The following is a 24,056-nucleotide window of genomic DNA, read 5'->3' as shown; positions in this document are numbered from 1 at the left end:
GGTATAAATGGGGTATTTACGGATAGGGGAGCTCTCTAGAGGAGGAATATGCAAATGTTGCTAACACTTATATTTTTTAAAATATTCGCACGGTGCACGAATTGCAGAATTTTCCTCTTGGTGCAACGACGCAACAACACACACACGCAGAAAATTATTTACAATGGCTGTAAAATATGTCAGACCAAAACCCATGTTTATTTTCGTGCAATGACTCGTAAAAATATAATTGGAACCCTGTGTCACCTGTCATTTTACATAAAGACATATTTCGCCGTTAAATTGTTGAGGAAGGTAAGTTTTAAATAGATTTTTAATAATTTAATTTTAGTTTTGGTGTTTTGAATTATGACAATTATTAATTAGTTATAACTGAAAAGCTAGATGTAAATTATGTTTTGCGCAAACGCGGGGTGGTTTTTAAAAATATTACGAAAGACGTGAATCTTGTGAGTTTATATTCCAAACTAAACTGAATTATCTTTATACAATTGATATCTTAAGTTAAATACAAAGTTTCATCTTACATTCTAAGAAGTGCAGAGCTTAGGTGTTAGATGATGTGCTGTCTAGTTCTACTTAAAGCGTGCCATAAGTTATAGCTCATGACCGGCTTCCTAATTGGCGATGTGTCAATAACATATTTGACACATTCGTTTAATAATGAATTTATATTTTAGGCATAAGTGCTGTTAGCTACTCGTCTCGTCTTCGAATATAAATTCTGTAAGTTATTAATTTGTGTCGATAGTTTTATTAACATTTTTTTTTTGTTAGAATTTTGAATTTTAATATTTAATATGATATCTGATATTACTTTTGTAATAAAATAACCTAATATGATTATCAATAATAGAGTATTAAATCCACCAAATAGGATTTCTTTTGAAAGTTTTCCAATCTTAAATCAATATTTGTTGTTTTAGTACATTCCACACATTTTCCAAGTTCAGTAATTATTAGTTTGTTTATTTGTCTTAAAATAGTCTTTTCGTTGGAATTGCCTTATAATTTATTATTTGTGTTAATTCCCCCATATATTTTTTTCATATATTATTTCTCCTTCATAATAGCTTTTTTGTAACCCTTTCTTATTATGATACGTGGGTTTCTTTATTAAATAAAATATTAAAAGGTTTTTTACCTGTTACTGAGTGTATTGTATTATTATATTGTTTAGCCGCTCTAATAATAGCTTCAAAGTTACTAATTAACCCATTAACCGCCAAAGTAAAATGAACAGCGTAATTTTTGCAAAATATGCAAAAATGGCAAACCTGGGACCAATGAAGAGGAAGGCCGAGTCTTATGTTGGGTTTTTTGGCGTAAGTAGTACCTCGCAATAGAACGTCGAAACAGGAGCTGATCCATGCTATCACTGTGACTCATTAAATGACAAACGCCAAGCATTTGCAACTGTCATATCTAGCATATATGTGAATAAAACCCACCACCACTTTTTCCCGTGAATTGCAATCCTATAAAGAGAAATTGATTGGTCCAATTCATCCACTCCACCCATGTGTTTGTTATAAGTTTGAAACACCTTTTGTATGTTAACATCTGTTTTATTACGTTGCAGAGACGACCATCGCTTGACAACTCCCAAAGGTTCAATAGTGTCATAATTTGTCGCCATAGTGCAAACACTATTATCCTTCCATCTCCCTAATAGAATTTCGTTTTGCTTATCAAACCTGAAATCATACGAGGCACGGTCTTCTTTCTTCATCTCTTTAGTACTTCTCATGGGACATTTCTTTGTTCTATTTTCTCTTATCGTTCCAGTTGCACGATATCCTTTTTTTTTTGAGGTCTACCAAGAGATTATAATTAGTAAAAAAGTTATCAAAAAAAACCTGGTGCCTTAATGGATCAGTCTGCAACCTTTGAAGTAACGTTTTAACAACTCTTGATCTTAAGGGTTCAGTAGAAGCTTCGACGGCTTTTCCACAATAAAAATCAAAAGCATAGCAGTATCCTGTGGAAGTTGCAGCTACCCAATTTTTATAACCAAAACGCACTGGTTTTCCACGGATAAACTGTTTAGCAGAATGATGACCAAAATACTTCACCATGGACTCATCTATTGAAATATGGTCGTGCACTACACCCCACTGTTGAAATTTCCTCATAAGAATATTAGCTAAAGAACGAACTTTAAACATTTTATCCCTCGATGAACTAGCTTCGTCGTTATTCACAAAATGAATGTTTTTTTTTTATATCTCGAAATCTTTGCCTTGGCATACACTTCGATATTATTTCAAGACCTACGTCCTCATCATAAGACCAATACAAATCTTCTCTTGGTAGTTTATGATATCCTGATAGTATCAATATGCCCATAAACTTTTTCAACTCGACAGAATCTAATTGAAATGTGTGTCTGTTATTTTGATTAGCGTATAATATTGTATTATTTACGATCAAGTTTATGACGTCTTCATCAAATATTTTCTCAAATATTTCAACTGGTGTGAGATTTTCAAACACCTTTTTTACCTCTTCTTGTCTTTCGGTGACATAACTTGCCTCTTGAGTTATAGAAGAATATATTGGTGAACACTTTCGCCATATTGGTTGATCTGGCAGCTGACGACGACTTCTCTTTGCCTTTTCGGATAACGGCTCATCATTGCTGCTGTCATTGTCACTACTGGAAACTGACGCCTCGTCACATCCAAATACTTCTATATTCCCAGAAATGTCTTGTGGTAAAGAGGCTTTGACCATATCCTCATCGGCACCTTCTTCTTCACCGTCACCACGCTAGGTTCTGGTGGTATGATCGCGAAGTCGAAATCACCGTCATTGTCACTGTCTTCTACAACGGCATTAACGGCCTCTGCTAAGCCGTTATAGTAGTTAGAAGAGTTAAAACATTTTGAATTCATTGTCACGAAACCCTAAAAGAAAAGTGAAAATCTTATATGGATTCTGCCGCTGTACATAACCAGGTACAATAAAGTTTAAACTACGATTTTTTTGTAACTATGAGCTGTAATATTCTAATTCATTATTTATATTACAAGTATAGGTACATACAACAAAATAACATACATAAATTAACAATTATAAATGTAGATCAACAAAAAAATAATTAAATTAAATGCTTACCTTTATAAGCGTTCAGACTGATAAATAAAAACCCACTTTGTGACAGATGTTGTAGATATTCTCACCTAAATTCCTTGTATTTTAGCGCACCATGTATGTCGTATTAAAATAAAAGGAACCAAACAACAATAGTTTTAAAAGTTTTATAAATACCCTTAATATTTTTACTGTACCTGATCAGGTACAGAGGCGCCAAATGGGTTAAATTATATTCCTGTTTTAAACATCTTGAAATTTCTATTAATGTTGAATGAACCCTTTCTATTTTTCCATTACTAGTGCTCTGACGTGGTGTAAAGTATTAAATTTGTATATTGAATCGTTCCATTAAGGATTTGCATTGAATTGTACTTAAACCTGGTTCATTGTCGATAACTATACTTTTTATACTCTCGCAACAATGTTGCTAACGAGAGTATTATAGTTTTGTTCACATAACGGTTGTTTGTAAGTCCTTAAACTAAAAGAGTCAGATATAGGGTTATATATACCAAAGTGATCAGGGCGACGAGTAGAGTCGAAATCCGGATGTCTGTCTGTCCGTCCGTCTGTCCGTCCGTCTGTCCGTCCGTCCGTGCAAGCTGTAACTTGAGTAAAAATTGAGATATCATGATGAAACTACAAGGTACACGTATTCCTTGGCTCCATAAGAAGGTTAAGTTCGAAGATGGGCAAAATCGGCCCACTGCCACGCCCACAAAATGGCGGAAACCGAAAACCTATAAAGTGTCATAACTAAGCCAGAAATAAAGATATTAAAGTGAAATTTGGCACAAAGGATCGCATTAGGGAGGGACATATTTGGAAGTAATTTTTTTGGAAAAGTGGGCGTGGCCCCGCCCCCTACTAAGTTTTTTGTACATATCTCGGAAACTATTATAGCTATGTCAACCAAACTCTACAGAGTCGTTTTCTTCAGGTATTTCCATATACAGTTCAAAAATGGAAGAAATCGGATAATAACCACGCCCACCTCCCATACAAAGGTTACGTTCAAAATCACTAAAAGTGCGTTAACCGACTAACAAAAAACGTCAGAAACACTAAATTTTACGGAAGAAGTGGCAGAAGGAAGCTGCCCTCAGGCTTTTTTTAAAAATTGAAAATGGGCGTGGCGCCGCCCACTTATGGACCAAGAAGCATATCTCAGGAGCTACTAGACCGATTTCAATGAAATTCGGTATATAATGTTTTCTTAACACCCTGATGACATGTACGAAATATGGCTGAAATCGGTTCACAACCACGCCTTCTTCCAATATAAAGCTATTTTGAATTCCATCTGATGCCTTCTTTGTATAATACGAGTATAAACATTAGGAACCAATGATGATAGCGGAATAAAACTTTACACAAATACGGTATTTGAAAAATATGTAAATGACGGATAATGAAATCTCGATTATCACTTTACCATGCGAGAGTATAAAATGTTCGGTGACACCCGAACTTAGCCCTTCCTTACTTGTTATATCTCAGAATGGTTGTAAAAGTTCTAGAATTTTTTCCTCTAAATTCGATTTGTCTTTAATATATTTTATTGTCAAAATTTTGGAATAAGAATCAATGCACGCAAAAATTTTAATTTCTGTGCGAAAAAAATGTCGATGTGAAATTGTTCTCCCTCTTTTTGTGGTATAGGAGCTTCCCCTTTTGGAATTTATTTTGGATGTCTTTCATATTTATTTGTGTTGCACATTTTGCAATTTTTTGCATATTGTTTAAATTGCTTTATCATTAAAGGCCAATAATATTGTTGTCTTATTTGTGCCAAATTTTTCCTATAATTTCTATGCGCTCTATTATGGTTTTGTTCAATTATTGCCCCTTGATCTTCTCTATTAATAATATCATTCGGGAATAGTTTGGTATATAAAAATTTGATTGTCGGAAATGTTTCTTTCAAAATGTTTTTTATTGCGTACAGTACTTCAGATGTGCAGAATATTCCAGTAACTATTTTTGGATTTATATATTCTTTTAAAAAACCAACTATATTTTCTGGTAGGTCGTATTTAATTAGAAATCTTTGGTTATTAAAACAGGAAATTGTCTCCAAGACTGATGTTTTTGCCCCATTATTGATTACTATTTGTTACTTGAAATGATTTAAAGGCTTTTTTGTTTTGTGACTTTGGTATTCATCACTGCTTCCTGCAGAATGTTGGGTTTCTATTATAGAATTGTCTGAGTGACTTAATTCGCTTGAATTTGTTAAATTATTTAAAAATTGCCTTGACAATGCGTCTTCAACCACATTGGTTGCTCCCGGTTTATAAATTTTTTTTGGTGAAAATTCTTTAATGAAAGCTCTCCATCTTTTAGTTTTTACTTTTGGATTTTTTTCAGACATTGCAAATGCCAATGGCTGATGATCTGTATGGATTTCCAAATCCTTTACTGCATAAAGATAATGTCGCAATGTTTTCAATGCCCATGCTATGGCGAATAATTCCTTTTCGTTTGTTGCATAATTTTGCTCGGTAGAATTTAAGGTTTTAGAAATGAATGTAATTGGTCTTCCTTCTTGGGATAAGACTGCACCTACAGCTACATTTGACGCATCTGTGGTTAGAACTAATTTTTTTTCCAAATCTGGTTGAACAAGTTCAATTTGTTCTTGTAATGCTTTCTTTAAAGTTTCGCAAGCGGCTATTCCTTCCTGATCAAGTTTAATAACTCTTTTCTTTGACATATAATGTGATATTTTTCCATTTTCTTCTTTCAAATGTGTGGTTAATGGTTTAGCCATTGTTGCGTAGTTTTCAATAAATTTCCTGTAATATCCTGTTATTCCTAGAAATCCTCTAAGTTGCCTTAGCGTTTTGGGATTTGGATAATTCTTTATTGTTTCTATCTTTTTGGGATCTGTTTTTATTACTTTGTGGGATACAACGTATCCTAAAAATTCAACATCGGCTGCTATAAACGTTAACTTTTCCATGGAAATTTTCGTGCGAGCTCTTTTTCAAATTTTAAATGAAATATATGTTCCTTTAATGTTTTTGAGTATACTATAATATCGTCAATAGACGTGGCAAAATTTTCCGATAGATTCGTGTAGAATATTATTCATTGCTCTTTGAAATATATGTACTTGGAGCATTTTTTAGCCCAAATGTCTTTTTGGGATCTGTTTTTATTACTTTGTGGGATATATGTATATACGTATCCTAAAAATTCAACCTCGCCTACTATAAACGTTGACTTTTCCATGGAAATTTCATTCATTTCATTTTCATATTAGTTTTTTCAAGTGTTTGTACTATCTATATTAATTGAAATATATGTACGTTCTTTTAATGTGTTTGACTATACTATAATATCGTCAATATAGACGTTGTTTATTGCTCTTTGAAATATACTTGGATTCTTAAATATTCATATTTTCCATTATTCACGGAAAATGCAGTTTTTTCAATATCGTTGTCTTCCATCAATATTTGATGAAATCCAGACTCAAGGTCTATTGTAGAGAAATATTTAAATTCTCCCACATTAAAGAGTATTACCTCTGGATTAGCCATTGGATATCTATCCGTTATTGTTTTTTCGTTCAATTTTTTAAAATCGATGACCATTCTTTTTGGACTACCGTCCGCATTTATACCTTTTTTCGGAACAATCCAAACAGGAGAAATATATGGGCTTTTGCTATGCCTTATAATTCTTTAGATTTCCTGATTGACAAAATTATTCGCGGATAATGAATATGGATATCGTTTCGACCATATAGCCTTTTCATCTTCTGTTCTTATTTCTGCTTTGATATCTGTTCTGAATAGTAAATCCATGTTTATGTTTTCATGCGTTTTATATATAATTGTTACCTTTGTTTTTATATTTTTCTGCAAATTCTTCGAAATTATTTTCATGGGTAATATTAAAATAATTTATTCTTAAAATATTAGTAGGGTAGAAGGGGGAGCATTCGCCACTGGGGCACATTCGCCACCCACGGTTATCACTAAACTCAGTATAGCAATCGAACTTGAATTATCGATAATGTTTGCTTCATCTGACCACCTCTTGTTTAACTTACTTCGGAAGTTGAAGCTCAGTATATACAGTAATAAACCTTTTCTTTGTTCACATACATATACTCACCACTAGAAAATCTTAGGGTGTTGTGTTACACTTTTTTTGCTACTTTTATGGTAATCAGGGTGTTGTGTTAGCATTTAAACTACATATAAATTTTAAATTTTGATGACCGAGACTTTAAAAGATATTAAATAATGCAAGTGTTTACGTTATTTAAGTGATTATATTGAATTACTTTGCATATCTGTTCAATTTTATTGGGATATTAGTTGTTGTTTAATGTTAAATCAGTTGTTTTTTTTGTGCAATTTTTAAACACGCTTCAAGTATTTCCAAATTTTTGCATGCAGTAGGATACAATCCTGGGTGGTAATTTGTCGTTTGACATATACAAATTGACAACTCGTCAGCCGTTATAGGAAAACATCAATTGGAAATTGAGTTTGAAATGAAAGATATGTCGAAGTTTTTAATAAGAATACATATTAGTGTTAATATAAAGTTTATATTAAAAATGGTAGAGCCTTTTTATTGCTGCAAAAATTCACAAACCGACGTTTTAAAATACTTTTTATAAGAATTAGAACATTTTCGGCACATCAAATTTTTGAGCATTTCACATAGGTAACTACCTCCCCATTCTAAAAGTTAGCTTCTGTATTTTAATATATTTAATATAGTTGTAGGATTTTGGATGCATCTATTGTGAGAGCTTAGAAATCTTTATTAATTATTAAATTATTTTGTGCAATATTTTTATTTAAATTTTTATGTAAATTATTAATTATGTTTATTTTAAGTTGAAAAGGTGAAAATAGGCCTACCGGAGAACCGAACACCTAAAAAAAGTCTGTAACGCGCTTTATTGCAAACCACTGGGGTGGTGTGGAAAATGCAAAACTTAAATATTCAAAAATAAATTATCAAAAATAGTATACGGATGAGAATTAGAACGATGTATTAAAAATTCAGCTTCAAATGCCTAAATATCTTCTTTCCAAATTAAAATTATTGGTAATAATATTTCAAAAACTTACGAATACAAACCGTTTTATGTTTTCTGTCTGTCAATTGAAAACAAATACATTCAGAAGAAAACTCACCACCGAGAAATCTAAGAACAGGGCTGCTTTTTATTAATAAGAACTCACTACATAAAGAATATCTGACTATCAGTAAATGATATTTTTATGGGCGAAACATGACACACTATGGCGTTTAAATCAAGTATTAGTAAATATATTTCATTAATAAATAATTTCCTTTTATATTAAGCAACAATATTTATAGTTTTTGTTATTTAATAGAATAAATTTGCTAAGTATTTACTGCCTCAATATATACAGCACTGCGTTGCTACCTCTGAAAATCCAAGATGGCCGCTATTCACCCCTCAGAAAGCTACCACGAAAAGGTGATCGTAAACAGTCGCGTTTATTCCGTTTTTTGTGTTGCAGTGGAAAGTTTTTAAAGTTCGTATATTTTATAATAACCTTGTATATAAGCAATGAAAATGTCAATACCAGTATAAAATTAGTATGAAATAAATTCTCATTCAGTGAAAGTCTTTCATTGCCCCCCACCAGCGACTTCAGAACTACTACCAAAAATCTTCTGCCATGTTGCTTTAATCCACGGACGTTTCAAATACTTCCGTTTTGCTCTCCGCTAGGGTGAGTCCTTTAGTTTTGAGCCAGTCACTAATTAATAATATTGTTGTAGTGATTATCGAAAAAATATCTTCAATGTGCTTAGCTTTCACCTGAACAGCAATATCATATTCAAATCCAATGATGTGGACATTTTTAGGTACTTCGAGTGGCATTACTCAATCGTACATTGTGCTCTAGAGCAACGGTCTGACTATAGATCTCTGGTATACCACTGGTTACTTTATATTCCTTGTAGCCTTTGCTTGTATTTTAGCTCAGAACTCTTTTTATAAAATATCTTACTTATCTTATTTTGTACGGGTACGGGCACGGTGCAGATTAGAGCCGTGAATATGCTATGCCAAGAAGCTGAATTGAAAGCATATTTGACATTGAGGGTTGCAACCACATAGTATTGTATTGTTCCGCCTTCCGTCGTTACCCACTAATAGTCTCTTGGGCCTGTATATTTACTAGGTTCACCACTTCTATTGTGGATCTTGCCTTCGTGAATCCAAATTAATTCAGGAATAAGCCACCAGCGTCATAGATGGCTTTATTTAGAAGTTGGTATATAATTTGCTCAAGGATTTTTCCAGCGGATGTAATATATAGTAATATAAGATGCTGCTTTTTCCATAGCTTAGGGAAAAGCATTCCTTAATTTTTGTGTATTACATTATTCGAAAAGGTATATGTTATTAATAATCGTTGTTTTCAGGTAAGAAAGGTTTTGTCCCTACTACTTGTTCGTTCTTTTGAAACACCTTTCAGAAGGCAACCCAGGCGTTGAAGTCGTAGATTATTACTAGATTAGTTTTACTTCGGCACAAAACCATTTTAATAGTAAAGGTTTTCCAGTTGTAGAGTGTTAGGGTTACATTTCCATATAGCCGCTGTATTCCTTGTATCGCTCCACCAGTTTGCATCTTCGTCGAACCTTTGTCGATTTTATATGGTTCACTAAGGCCAAATCGAATTGCTTCTCAAGGACTGGCTGTTTAGTAGGTCTTGTGCTGCTTGGCAGTGGTTTGGGTTAAGTTGCATATTTATTTTAGGGCTTGTATGCCAACAGTGTCTGATGAAAGAGATAAGTTTCACTAGCACCTGCTTTCAAGCAAAGCAAGCATTTTGGATTATTTAAGATTCTTAATAGCTGAGATAATCAGGTCGTTATTACTCAACTTTCCCTGCAACGCATAAAGAACTTCTTCCTTAGTTATAATATCATCCAGGTATTTACACTCTATATCAAGGGATTTCCTCATTGTTTCCTGCGAGTCGGCTGACATTGCTGAACTGCTTAGTTGTAGCAGCATTTCACCGCCTTACGTTTTACGTATTCGGGTAACTTTTCGAATTTTCTAAGTGTAGAATCGGACATAACTTTCATTAGAATCTCAACTTCTGTAAGATTTCCATTTTTACAAATCAATGTCGCTTGAGGTTTTGTTTTTATGGTTTTTGCGGTTTGTGGTTTAGCTTTCCTAACTATAACATCCCTCGGCTCTTTTATTGGAGTTTGAGGGTTATTAGTGTTACCAGTGTTTAAAAAACTGCCGACAGCTTCATTTCATTTGCTTTAGCTTCGTCTTCTGCTTCGGAAAAAAATTAAGTCGCAGAAGCACCAATAATCAAACAGTTGCAAAAATCAAATACCAGCTACCGTCGACCTTTTTCTTGTTTTTCTGTTGCTTTCGATCACAATCATGGGTGGTAGCTGCAGCAAGTGTCTACTTTCGGCTGTTGAAGTCGCTAAAATTGTTGTAATCGACTGTTTGCCGACTTTGATCTCGGTTTCTATTGCTGTTTGCTTCATGTGATTTTACGATAAATTTTTTGCCTGATGCCTCGTATATTATATTTGTATATTAACTTTGTTCTAACGAGATATACATACATCAACAGCCATGGTCACGAAAATAGCACACTTAGCTACAACGCTTATAGTTACAATTCATAAAGACCTTTAAAAGAGTAAAACGGTGTAAAAATATGATTACTTGTTTAATAATTTATTCATTTAAGTAAAAATCACAAATATTAATTCAGGAATCTATACATATTTACGAAAATTGTTAAATTTAAATTTATAAGCAAAATTAACTTTCAAAAAGTTCCATTTAACCGATAGCTTTGCCCAAAAGGCTGGGATTGAATTTTACAAGCAAAATATTTTAAAAGACATCCTGGCTCAAGCGATTGCGGTAGCCAGTAAGCACAATTCTTACTGTAGAGAATTCTCGTTCAATCGAAACCTGTTATAAAATAATTTAATGACTTAGTAAACTTTAATTAAGTGAAGCAATTAAATTAACCTGATGTTCAAATATCATTGAACATGCTTACTTATCAGAAAAGCCGAAATACTGTTAAAAATTTATGTCTATTTTCAAACATACATAGATACATACATATGTACATAAAGAGCCACATGTATTTACATGCAATGCACATCCAATAAAAATAAAAATGCATGGGGACACAAGTCAAAAATTTACTGATGAGATAACATTAGCCACACACATGTATTAAATTGTACACTTGGAAACAACCCCATATCAAGCAGCATAAACAAACATACACATATACACATATATTTAGTTATTTAAGATAGTTTCTAAAATACTATATAAGTAATGAATCAAAAAAACTAAAATGAACGATTTCTCACTCAAGAAAAGTCTTTTCATTTCCCCGCACCAGTGGTAAGGTTTGACAAAATCTTTATTGAGTTATAACACCTGATTTGACGGTACATCATAACAAACATTACTTATGTATTACTGTGTCAATTCTTTGAAAAGGAAGTTGCAGGTTTTGAATTTTTGAATGAATGTCGATAATGCTGTCGACTTGTGTTGAAACTCCTTGTGTTAAATATTCATCCAACAGTGCATCTTCGTTTTCATTAAAGCAGTAGGGTTAAGACAATATAATTTATCCCAAATTGATTTTAAATGATTTATCATCTCAATTTTTGGTTGGGGAGATAATATGTACATATATGTTGGAAACGAGGATCTAAAAATAAACATGAAACGACGAATTTATTGTTTAGTAAAGTCTTTATTCATTTACATTTCAGCACATCAGCATATTTAGCTTCGCTCAATCCTGTGCCCTTCACTTCGATCATATCCAAAATATTTTATTTGAGCACGGGTTGGGGTGAAAATTCTGATTTTTTGGAAATTCTGCATTCATAATTTCGGAAGTCGGAACACCGGGAATCAAAGTTATAAAAGTCAATATTCTGGAATCCAAAATTCTGGATAAAGAAATTCTAAGTTGCAAAATTCTGAATGGCAAAATTCTGTAATCATATGTTTTATTGCCTAGTAAGTAGTTTTTTACAATTGCATGATTGTATTTGTTATTGTTATTGCTTTTTTTGTTGTTGTTCATTTACTTTTTTGTACTGCGATAATGATTTAGTTTACTATGTACCTACATAGTATATACATATGTACTGACTAAGCAATGTGTTACTGCAATTTCATTAATAAACACGTGCTAAATATTTTTGTGAAATGATGGAAAATACATATAACTGTGGTGCAGTCCAATAAAGGAAAAGACATATTAAACGTCGACGGCTGCTTCTTCTATTTGGAACGAAAAAATAAGAAACCATTTAACTGGGCTTGTTCTGAACGAATTAAAAACAAATGTACCGTGCGTATTGTCACACAATTTGATGGCTGTGAATATGTTATACGAAAAAAAAGAAATGAACATTCTCATGATCCATGTGCGCATAAAAAATCGGTAGCAGAAACAAATAATCTGGTTAAAAATATGGCTCGCTCCAGTTTTCTGCAGCCTAGCCAAATAATTCAGCGTTCGGTATCTATGACAGAAAAACATATTAGAGATTATCTGCCATCAAGAAATGCCCCTAAGTTAAAAATTAGAAGACAACGGAACAGTTTGAAATGTTTTAAAGACCCAACTTGTGTTGAAGAAATAGACATTCCTTTATCACTTTATGTTTTGGAAGGTCAACTATTTATTTTAAGTGAGAAAGTTATTGATGGCGAATGCATTCTTATATTTGGAACAAAATCTTCGCTGCAGTCGTTAAATGAGAGCGACTGCTGGATTATGGACGGTACATTTGACGTTGTTCCAGCGATGATAAGGCAGCTATTTTCCATACACGGAAGAGTAGAAGGGCAAATTGTTCCGCTGGTATTCTGTCTTATGACCAAAAAATCGAAGTCAATGTATATTTCTTTTTTTGTTGAGTTGGAGAACTTCGCATTGAACTATGGTATCCAACTGAATCCGACGCGTATAATTAGTGATTTCGAAATGGCTATTATTTCTGCAGCAAGGGAGTGTTTCCCATTTGCACGGCAGAGTGGTTGCCTCTTCCCCTTCGGGAAAATTATTTGGCGAAAAGTTCAAAAAGAAGGGTAAATTTATTGCATAACCGCAACTTCTTGCATTTAAGATAAAATGACTATTAAATATTTTCAGACAAATATGGCAGCAGCGAGCAGTTTTCAATCCAAGTACGAATGCTTAAAAGCTTAGCACTGGTTCCTCATAGCGAAATCTCAGAGTATTACACAAGTTTGCGTAATTCATTTGACGACAGCGATTTGCAAAAACTTTCAAAATGGTTTGAAAAAAATTATGTGTTTGGTGAAAAGTCACAGCCTAAATATTTAACACAATTTTGGTCCGTGTTCGATGACCCTAGATCGAAAGTTTTTCCAAGAACGCAAAACAATCGCCGCCTTAAAGTCATACTTGGAAAAAGTCGTGCGACGCTGTACAAATTGATATCTGACTCACAAAGGGAGCTTATTTATGCTGAAACACAAGTACAAAAATTAAAAAACGGCGAAAAAATAAAAGTAAACAGAACATTTATGGAAAAAACCAACAAATTACAAGAGTAATGAAAAAAAGATTAGATTTAAGTCACTTAGCGTATTTAAAGCGTATTGCTTCAAACATGACATTAATGTAGTACATATGTATCTATTTGATCTTTATTTGTTAATAATGTTGTATTTTGTCTTTCCGATAAACATTTTTGAATTTTGGAATTATTTTGGAGGTTATGTTTTGTTTATGTTATATTATTATGTATGTATGTATAAGCAAATTTATATAAAATACACGATTTGGCTCAAATTTTGTGGAAAAAAATTCCAGAATTAATTCTGGAAAACGTAAATTCCGGAATTATGAAAAATCAGGATTTTGGAATACAGCCAAAAAAAGCGAAGGAATTGCGGAATTTCGATTTCCAGAATTTTGTCGACCCAGAATTTTGATTCCGGAATTTTGGCTTCAGAATTTTAATTTTAGAGTTTTGACCGTTTCCCATTGTGAACTTATTCCAAAAATTTTTCGAGACATACGCGTTGCACTGTATATTTTCAAAGATAATCATTTATTTTTAACCTCACTTGTTATATGCGTATTGAAGTTCGATGCATTCAATGTTATTTTTTTCTTATCTGCAACTTTAAGGCCTTCACAAATTGGATCCACGATACTCCTCATGTTTGGCGAATTTAAAACAATCACACGTTATCAAAGTTCTCAATAGTCAATAAATTAATTTTAGACCGTAATGAGACTTTAAATTAAATAATATAGTCTTGTTCATGAAAATTTCGAAAAATCTCCGATTTTGAAAATTAGCAGTTCATTAGGAAGGGGACGCATACCCCGCAGTAAATACTTGTCAAAATTCTTTTTTTTTGTTAAAGCTATTGAAGATTGAAATTTAGAGCACGATAAATTCTAAAATTATTTTCTCATAAACTACTGGAGATAAATCGATGAAATTTTGTGAATTAAGAGAAAAATGTTCGTGCTATATTGTAAATATTTTTTCATGGTCCTCTTGTTTAAATAATAATATTTTACATAATTTTTTGTTAAACAATTTAAATTTTTTAAGTGTTCTTCAAGCTAAACAAAATGTAAAAGTATGTGACACAACGCGAAAAATATTCACTTTTAATAATCTGCAAAAAAAAAATTTTATTCATTCATACCATTCCAAAGATATTGAATTTTTTCTACCCCTACCGCTCTCAAAACGTATGGCACAACTATCGTTCGATAGAGTAGCCTATGGCCGTCCCGATGTTCCAAGCATCCTCCTCACCAATTTTCAGCCAAATCGGTTCTGTCGTTCTTGAGTTATAAATATAGACATAAATTGCGAAAGCGAGGGTGATTTTACAAAAAAGGCCGCCGTTAGGACCTTCTCCAGGATTCAAGAAATACCCGTGCAAATTTTCACGTTTTTAAGTGCGGTGATTCGGGCGTAATGCGCGGATATACATACAAAAAAGGCGTTTCATTTTTATATATAAGATAAGTTTAATAAAATACGTTATACCCTAAAACCTTCATTTGATTGTCTTCAAACACCAAATTTAATTCATAACACCACGAAGTATTCATAATGATTAAGAATTTCGCACAGGGAACATTTCCTTTAGCTGCACGCCCATACGCGATGTTGTTTCATCGCTGTCTCGATAAGCAAAAGCTTCAATTTTGCATACTTGACTCAGCATGGCTTAGAAAAACTTGACTTCTGAAACAAAGCTGCAATTATACTAAACATAGCGCGTAGAAATCAGCAATTTTTGCACCATGAGAGAGCACACGAGTGTGACGTATTACTTTAAAAGACAAAGAGTTAAGTTGCTTCAATATTAACACGAATTGTTTTAAGGAATTTATTTTAATGTATTTACATTAAAAAAGGATATTTAAATATTAGAGGATGGAGTCATGTGTAGAAGTTCACGCAAGTGAGGAAAGTTCTCCGATCGCCATTCACTTGGGAGTGGCCAGAAACGATTATTTTAAATATGGCTCAAGCAGCTGACCGAGTATCCTCTGGGTAGCCTAAAAACATCCGTTTGAACACAAGCTAAAGTGAGAAGGCAAAATAACAACTCCAAAGCGTTGTGCGCTGGGTTTGGGACCCGCCACTTCAAAAACAGTATCAATGACAAAGACAAAATAGCCTCGGATGAGAGACGCCCCTTTTGATGACGCCCATGGCAAACGAATTAAGGACTACGATTTTAGGGCATGCACCTGGAATGTCCTGTCTCTTAATTGGGAAGGTGCCGCTGCTCAGCTGGCTGATGTCCTCGTTAGAGTGAGTCTGGCCACAATCCGTATCAAAGCGAAGTTCTTGAACATATCGCTGATCTGCGCCCACGCCTCGCCGGAAGAGAAGGACGATGTGACCAAAGATGCCTTCTATATGTTTGGCGACTTTAACGCCAGGGTGGGTAAAGAAGATATCTTTGGCACTACGGTCGGTAAATTCAGCCTCCACGAGGAAACATCCCCAAGTGGGTTGAGGCTGATCTACTTCGCCGGGGCCCGAAATATGGTTATCTGTAGTACTAGATTCCAGCATAAGAAAATTCAGCAAGCCACCTGGCTGTCTCCGCATCGAAAAACCACCAACCAAATCGATCATGAACTCGGACCACTATCTCGTTGCAGCCAAGATTCGCACCCGCCTCTGTGTAGCAAAAAACGCACGCCAACAAACACAAGGAAGGTTCGACGTCGAGAAGCTGCAATCACAACGGATAGCCGAACGATTTTCTACTCGACTTGCACTCCTGCTCTCTGAGAGCACTCGTCAACAACTCGGTATAAGGGAACTGTGGGACGGCTTTTCAAACTCCTTACGTACAGCTGCAACCGAAACCATTGGTTTTCGAAAAATGCAAAAGAACTGGTACGACGAAGAGTGCCTACCTGGCAAAGTTACAATTGATCACAATACGTGCGAGATGGGATAGATACCGAGAGTTGAAGAGGCCGAAATGCGTGAGTACGAAAAGCTTGATAAGCTGGCCGACAGGGGTAATGCTCGAAAATTCTACGAAAAGATGTGGCGGCTAACTGAAGGTTTCAAGACCGGAGCATACTCTTGTAGAATCTCCAAAAGTGATCTAGTCACCTGCGGTGCCCAGAGCATACTTAAATTATGGAGGGAACACTTTCCAGCCTGCTGAATGTCAGTGAACGCACAACGCCAGGAGAAGGCGAACCCGACTCCCCAATCGATGACGATGGAGCAGACGTTCCATTGCCCGACCATGAGAAGTTCGAATAATTACCCGTCTGAAGAACAACAATGCAGCGCGGGCCGATGGATTACTGGCCGAGCTATTTAAACACGGCGGCGAAGAACCCCCGTGAAAGGGGAATCGACACACACCACCTCTTCGTCGATTTCAAAGCTGCTTTCGACAGCACGAAAAGGAGCTGCCTTTATGCCGCGATGTCTGAATTTGGTATCCTGCAAAACTAATACGTCTGTGTAAACTGACGTTGAGCAACACCAAAAGCTCCGTCAGGATCGGGAAGGACCTCTCCGAGCCGTTCGATACCAAACGAGGTTTCAGATAGGGCGACTCCCTATCGTGCGACTTCTTCAACCTGCTGCTGGAGAAAATAATACGCGCTCCAGAACTTAATCGAGCAGGTACAATCTTTTATAAGAGTGTACAGCTGCTGGCGTATGCCGATGATATTGATATTGATATCATCGGCTTCAACACCCGCGCCGTTGGTTCTGCTTTCTCCAGACTGGACAAGGAAGCAAAGCAAATGGGTCTGGCAGTGAACGAGGGCAAGACGAAATATCTCCTGTCATCAAACAAACAGCCGTCGCACTCGCGACTTGGCACCCACGCCAACAGGTGCTACTTCGGACTGAGTAAGCAATTGAGAAGCAAAGTCCTCTCTCGACGAACAAAAACCAAACTCTATAAGTCACTCATAATTCCCGTCCTGCTAAATGGTGCAGAGGCCTGGACGATGACAACAACTGATGAGTCGACGTTGCGAGTTTTCGAGAGAAAAGTTCTGCGAAAGATTTATGATGAGCTGTACGAGATATACGACGACATTGACATAGTCCAGCGAATTAAAAGACAGCGGCTACGCTGGCTAGGTCATGTTGTCCGGATGGACGAAAACACTCCAGCTCTGAAAGTATTCGACGCAGTACCCGCCGGGGGAAGCAGAGAAAGAGGAAGACCTCCACTCCGTTGGAAGGACCAGGTAGAGAAGGAACTGGCCACGCTTGGAATATCCAATTGGCACCACGTAGTGAAAAGAAGCAACGAGAAATTTTTCCAAACTAATGTCCAATGTCAGCAATGAAGCAGAACGAAATAAGATGCAAAAACTTCTGGCAAGCTATGTCGATGTTTTCTCCAGTGGGCTGAAAGATATTGGCAAAACTGACGTAGTTCAAGCTAACATCGAACTTCAGAGCAATCGCATCGTATTTCATGCGCCTTATCGTATCCCAGAACCGAAGCGTGATATCGATTACCGACGAATTAAAAAGATGACAAAGAAAAAAAATTTTCCAGTCCCGAATATTGAAGAACGGCTACATGAAGCACAACGTTTCCGATACTTTTCATCACTCGATTTGAATAGTGGGTACTATCAGATCGAAATGATACCCGATAGTCGGAAATACACTACTTTTATCACAACGGACGGCCTATATGAGTTCAAATGCATGCCGTTTGGTCTAAAGAATTCACCAGCTGTGTTTAATAGACTCATGGCAGAAATAACAATAACATTTTTGGGACATCAGTTAACTCCCGAAGGCATCAGTCCGGGCAACGTCAAAACGAACGCTATCGTGAATTTCCCACAGCCGAGAAATGTCACTGAAATATGCAAGTTCTTAGGTCTGAGTGGCTACTTCCGAAAATTCGTAGCTGGTTATTTCATTATTTTTGAGCCGTTACGCAAATTGCTACGCAACGACTCCGCATTCGTATGGGGGCAACAGCATGAGTCAGTATTCAACGAACTCAAAACCGCTTTATCATCGAAACCAACCATGGTCAGCTACCGCATCAAAGCCGAACACGAACTACATACACACGCAAGCTCTATCGGCCTTGAAAGCGTTTTGTTGCAAGTCGAGAATGGTCAACTGCACCCGATCTCATACTTTAGTCGCTCCACTACGGACAACGCAAAACGTTTCCACAGCTATGAACTCAAAGCATTAGCGATTGTGAAATCATTTGGAAAGATTCAAATACTATGTATACGGAAAGAAGATCAATGTTATCACCGATTGCAACGCTCTACTAACAACCATGGAGAAACGGGAGCTCATACCACGCATTGCCCGATGTTGGTTGAGAATTCAAGAATTCGACATTGAAATTCAACATCGACCAGGTGCTCGTATGGCCCATGTCGATGCGATGAGCTGTGCTCCTTATGAAGAGGCACACGAAGTAGATACCGCTGATCTCAAAATTTCCAAGATGATTATCGAAAGGCAGATTGGTTGTTTAGTGTTCAGCAACAAGACGAGAAAATAAGGAACATCGTTAAGGGAGTACAGAATGAGGTGAAACCAGAACATCCCGACTATGCTGTTGAACTGAGACGCTATCGAAAATACGACAACAAACTACTATGGGTTGTTCCGAAGCAGTTAAGGTTCCAAATACTCTACGAATGCCATGATAAGGCAAGTCATATGAGCGTTGACAAAACAATAAAACGAATTCTCAATCTCTTCTGGTTTCCTCGAATGCGCAATTACGGAAAGAGCTACATCAACTCATGTGTAGGTTGTGCTTTAAGTAAAACCCCTGGCGGACGACGTGTCGATATCACTACGACAACGTTAAAACAATACCGTTTACGACAATACACATTGATCATTTGGGTCCGTTCCCAAAAAGTTCAAAACGCAACGAGTATGGGTTGATAATTGTAGTCTCATTTACCAAATTCACAATTCTATGAGCAGTCAAGAGTATCGCCACAAGCCATGTAATCCCGCTATTGCTGGAGATCACGAGCTATCTGGGAATGCCTGAACGTATTATATTCGACCGGGGAACGGCTTTTACTTCAAAAGCGTTCCAAAAGATTTGCAACGAAAACACCGTCAAACATATTCTCAACGCAGTGCGCGGACGCCACGCGCTAATGGACACGCTCAACGAGTTAACCGCGTCATCTTATCCATGCTATTGCCGTCTACTGATGACGAAAGACGATGGGATGACAAATTACGCCAAATACAATGGAGCAATAATACCATTCCGAATAAAACCACAGGTTGTACGCCATTCCGACTACTTTATGGGTATGTGCCACGAGACATCCTGGAGAATCAACTTATCCAGGCACTGCAAGACGATGATGGTGACCTGATAAACTACCTACAGCAACTACGAGTCGACACCGCTCAACGATTAAACGACGTAAGAGCACAAGACGCTATATACGACGCAGACTATACGACGCAAAGCATAATCAACCGAAAACTTGCAACGAAGGTGATCTCGTATTGACTACAAACTAACCAAAAAGCTCCGGTACATCACGTAAATTAGAACCACGATTCAGAGGACCGTTCATCATCACCAAAGTCCTGCCAAATTATCGTTATATAATTGAAGACTTACCTCATGCCGAACGAAGACAACGTCATTACAAAGCCGTATTTGCATCAGATCAACTTAAAACTTGGTGCATGTTACCACCAGATGATCCAGACGACATGGACGACGAAGGTGAGAGCACCATGGGCGCGGGCGCCACATTGGGTCAGGAAAGCCGACTATAAGCAATGGCAACTCTGTTGCCCAACAAGTGTCAGATAAAATAAAGCAAGTGGCAGCAACAAAAGGACACAGTCAGAAAGCAATCATCAGCGGGTGAAAAAATAGCGAGTACGCAGTGGTTTGAGAACGTTTCATAAAGTGTCATAAAGTTTCATGGAGTTTAATAAAGTTTTATATTTAAATTGTTTGACTGTCATTTATAACGAGTTTACACGAATACGGTGTTTTACAGTTTTTATTAAATTGTTGTTTTCGGGAATCAATTTCTTGATGCTTTTTAGAGAAATGTAATGCGAATTGTGATTTCATTCGGTTTGACTGAAGTTCTTGCGCTTTAGCAAGAGCATAAGGCGTTAAAGTCGGCGTTAAAGTAAAAAGTATTTGGTTTAAAGAATAATTTAAATCTCTTATGAATATTCTACGCGCGGTTTCCCGATTTTTAATATTTAATTGCTTTGTTATTTCGGAATTTGTTCCGTGCGTCATTATTGTTTTATTAATTAACTATGTCAATTTCTTATCGACATCATTGTAATAATCTAGTAAAGGTTGCGATCCTTGTCTAAGTATGCGCATTTGTTGGTCAATTACGTGTATTTACCTTCTATCCACATACCCAAAATCTAATCTCGAAAATATGGCCTCTAAAATTAAAACTGTGCCATGGCTTGTCAAAATGTCGTTAGCATTGCCAACAATCTTATTTCTCAGTATGGTTAGGGCTTCAAAATATCTCCTACTCCCTTCTATCTACAGACTCATTGAAGTTTTCACACCTTCCCTCCAGCTGACGTATGACTTTCCCAAGAATTCCGGTAAAGATTTCACAATTTCTAAATTTTCATTGCATATAATTGAGTCGTTTATTGTCTGTGTTTCGTATTCTGTCACCTGTGTAGCAGTTGTTATGATTTTTATTTGGTTATTTAGCTGAGCTAATTCAGGTATTAAGTTCGTCGTTTGAGTCGCTATCAGTCGAGCTACATATGTTTCTAAAGTAAAAACACTAACCGCCATTTTTGAAAATTATAAAACTATGTTGTCCACTTTAAAAAAATCTTTATTTCTCTTTTTTTATACGTATATATTTAATACAATACTAATATAATTTACCTCGTTTTCTTTTTTATTTATATATATTTAATATAAAAGAATATATCATGTTTCTTTTTTTCTTAAAAAAGGGCACTTGTGAGCGTCATGATTATTGTTTTTGCAATAGTCACAGTGAACAAATTTTTCATTTCCATTTATTTAATAAATATAGGATTTGCTTACAACTAACTTAATGTTGTTGTTGCTACTGTTGCTGTTTTGATTTTGCCTTTGCTGCAACTGTTGTGTTGGAAATTTGTTGCTTTTTTCCTCTACGCTTGACCGTTGCTTTATCGCTTTTCATGGGGAGTTTTCACTGCACACTGTTTTTTTTTGTTTTTAAAGAACTCTTCGTTTTGAATATTTTTGACATTGTATTTATTTTTGTTTTTCATTTATTTTTTGTTATTATATTTCTTTAGTCAAACTATAGATTTAGTTTGATTGAGTAGCTTTATCGCTTTGTTTACACTTTTAGTTTTTTCTTTGTGATTTGATTTGTATGCTCTTGCTGATCTTGCCGCTTACGCTTTTGTCTTTGTGGATCGCTCACCGTTTTCCTTTTGATTTCGTTGCACTTTCTTTAGTTTGCCTTCGCAAATCTTCACGTTGCGTGGTATATGCAAGGGATTGTTGCTTTACAATAACAATGTTGCTGTTGTAATTGATATGTCGTTACTTTAACGCTTGCGTTTTTTAAACTTTTATAGCCCTGACAGACGAGCAAAATTAATGCGCCTTAAGCAACGCTAATGCGCAGTGCAATTTTAAGGTGACAGACGACAGCCTTGTGCGTTTAGACAGCTGATAGTGAAATTTGTTTATTTATTAAAAAAAAGAGAAAAAAAAAATATAAGATAAATTATTGATAAAAATTTTGGTATTTTTGGAAAATCAATATAAGTTTTACGAAAAAATTCGTTTATTATTAACTACGTTAAAAAATAATAGAGTGAAATGAAAAGTAATAATTGATTGTAATGCGGAAAAAGTGTGCGAAAAAGTTAAGAATAATGGAAAAATGGATAGCAAACTGTGTGTTGTTTATTTTCTGTCATCTAAATATTTTCAAATTCTTTTTTGTTGATTTACTTGCACATAATTTAATTAGCAATGTAATAGCCCTGACAGACGACAGCGCTAATATGCATTAGCGGGCTTAATTTACATTTACTTGCGCATTTGACCCATGTTAATACAAGTTAGGAATGCACAAAAATTTCGTGCATTTAGCCGAATTTACTGAATTTAACTACCAAAAAAAGGCTAGTTTCTGCTATTGTTTGACAGATGTCACTTGAAATCTGCCGCCTTGTTTGTGTTTACAGCTTTTATATTGCTAATTAAATTATTTGCAAGTATATTAGCAAAAACAAATTTTAATATTTTTGGATGGCAGAAAATAAACAACGCACAATTTGCTATCCATTTTTCCAATATTTTTAACTTTTTCGCACACTTTCATTTCACTTTTTTTTAATAAATAAACAAATTTCACTATCAGCTGTCTAAATGCACAAGTCTGTCGTCTGTCACTATAAAATTGCAATGCGCATTAGCGTTGCTTAAGGTGTGCCATAAGTCATAATTGATGGCCGCTTCCTAATTGGTGATATTTCAATGACATATTTGACCCATTCATTTAATAAAGAAATTAATAGAATACTTATTGTTTATTTTATACATAAGCGCTGTTAGCTATTGGTGGCGTTAACTTCCGTGTAAACAAATATGACAGAACCATACTTATTATGTGTGTAAATTTGTCTACATGCAACATATGTATGTAAATATGTACACTCAAAGCTTCATGCGAAATCTCCGTTGACACGGATAACCAATGGCGAAGCTTACTTTTTTTGCTTTCATGTCAAGAAGTCAATGTGTCGAAAGACCGAGCTGTGTCGAAAAATAAGCTCTAACCGCTTCGCCTAAAAACCAGCGTAAATATGTATGTATTTTTATGTATGAGCTTGCATGCATACATATCGACGCTGATTTTTGTGAGCCACGATATATTTTAAAAATAGCAAATATTTTAAATCAACAAGAACTAATTATGTTGCCACTTTTGTCACTTCTTTCTGTTTTTTGCGGGGTTGTCAGTTTTCTTTTCTCATTATTAGTAAGTTGTTCAATTTATGACGTTTAGCGTGTGCCATCGTCGCGAAAAACGCTTTGGACAGAGGTATGCTCGGGGGAATGTGACAGTGGCTGCTTTTATGAATGAAGCGAGTTTGTTTGTTGACAGTGCGTTTGCGTTCATGAATGAAATTTTTGGTGTATAATTTACTACATTTGAGCTTTGTCCATTTGGCTGCCATATTGACTTGTGACACCGCAGATGCTTTTTGAGGCAATTGTTTTGTTTTTTTCGTTTTGGTAAAACAATGTTTGTAGATTTTGTTGGTGACACATTTACATATGTACGCATGTGTGTCAGAGTCCGCCACCTCTTTGCACATTGGTCTTCTGCAAAATACACACAATATAAACAATT

The 24,056-nt window shown here is 35.5% G+C and overlaps 1 protein-coding gene across 1 annotated transcript; it reads left to right on the top strand.

The window, feature by feature from the left end:
• Window positions 1–12,340: 12,340 nt before the first annotated feature.
• LOC120781649 lies at window positions 12,341–13,794 on the top strand. Its single transcript, XM_040113875.1, has 2 exons — window positions 12,341–13,237; window positions 13,302–13,794. Exons 1-2 carry the CDS (start codon window positions 12,618–12,620, stop codon window positions 13,348–13,350), a joined length of 669 nt encoding a protein of 222 aa, XP_039969809.1. The 5' UTR covers window positions 12,341–12,617; the 3' UTR covers window positions 13,351–13,794.
• The last annotated feature ends 10,262 nt before the right edge of the window (window positions 13,795–24,056 follow it).

The sequence above is a fragment of the Bactrocera tryoni genome, unplaced genomic scaffold (assembly GCF_016617805.1).
Source record: "Bactrocera tryoni isolate S06 unplaced genomic scaffold, CSIRO_BtryS06_freeze2 scaffold_7, whole genome shotgun sequence".
NCBI classification, from domain to species: domain Eukaryota; kingdom Metazoa; phylum Arthropoda; class Insecta; order Diptera; family Tephritidae; genus Bactrocera; species Bactrocera tryoni.
This window is presented reverse-complemented; position numbering and strand designations above follow the sequence as displayed.

What these genes read in the sequence shown, in the direction of transcription:
- LOC120781649 (XM_040113875.1), top strand. Translation starts at nt 12,618, where the DNA reads ATGGCTCGCTCCAGTTTTCTGCAGCCTAGCCAAATAATTCAGCGTTCG. An exon ending in CGAAAAGTTCAAAAAGAAGG is followed by an intron (nt 13,238 to 13,301) that starts GTAAATTTATTG and finishes AAATATTTTCAG; the next exon opens with ACAAATATGGCAGCAGCGAG.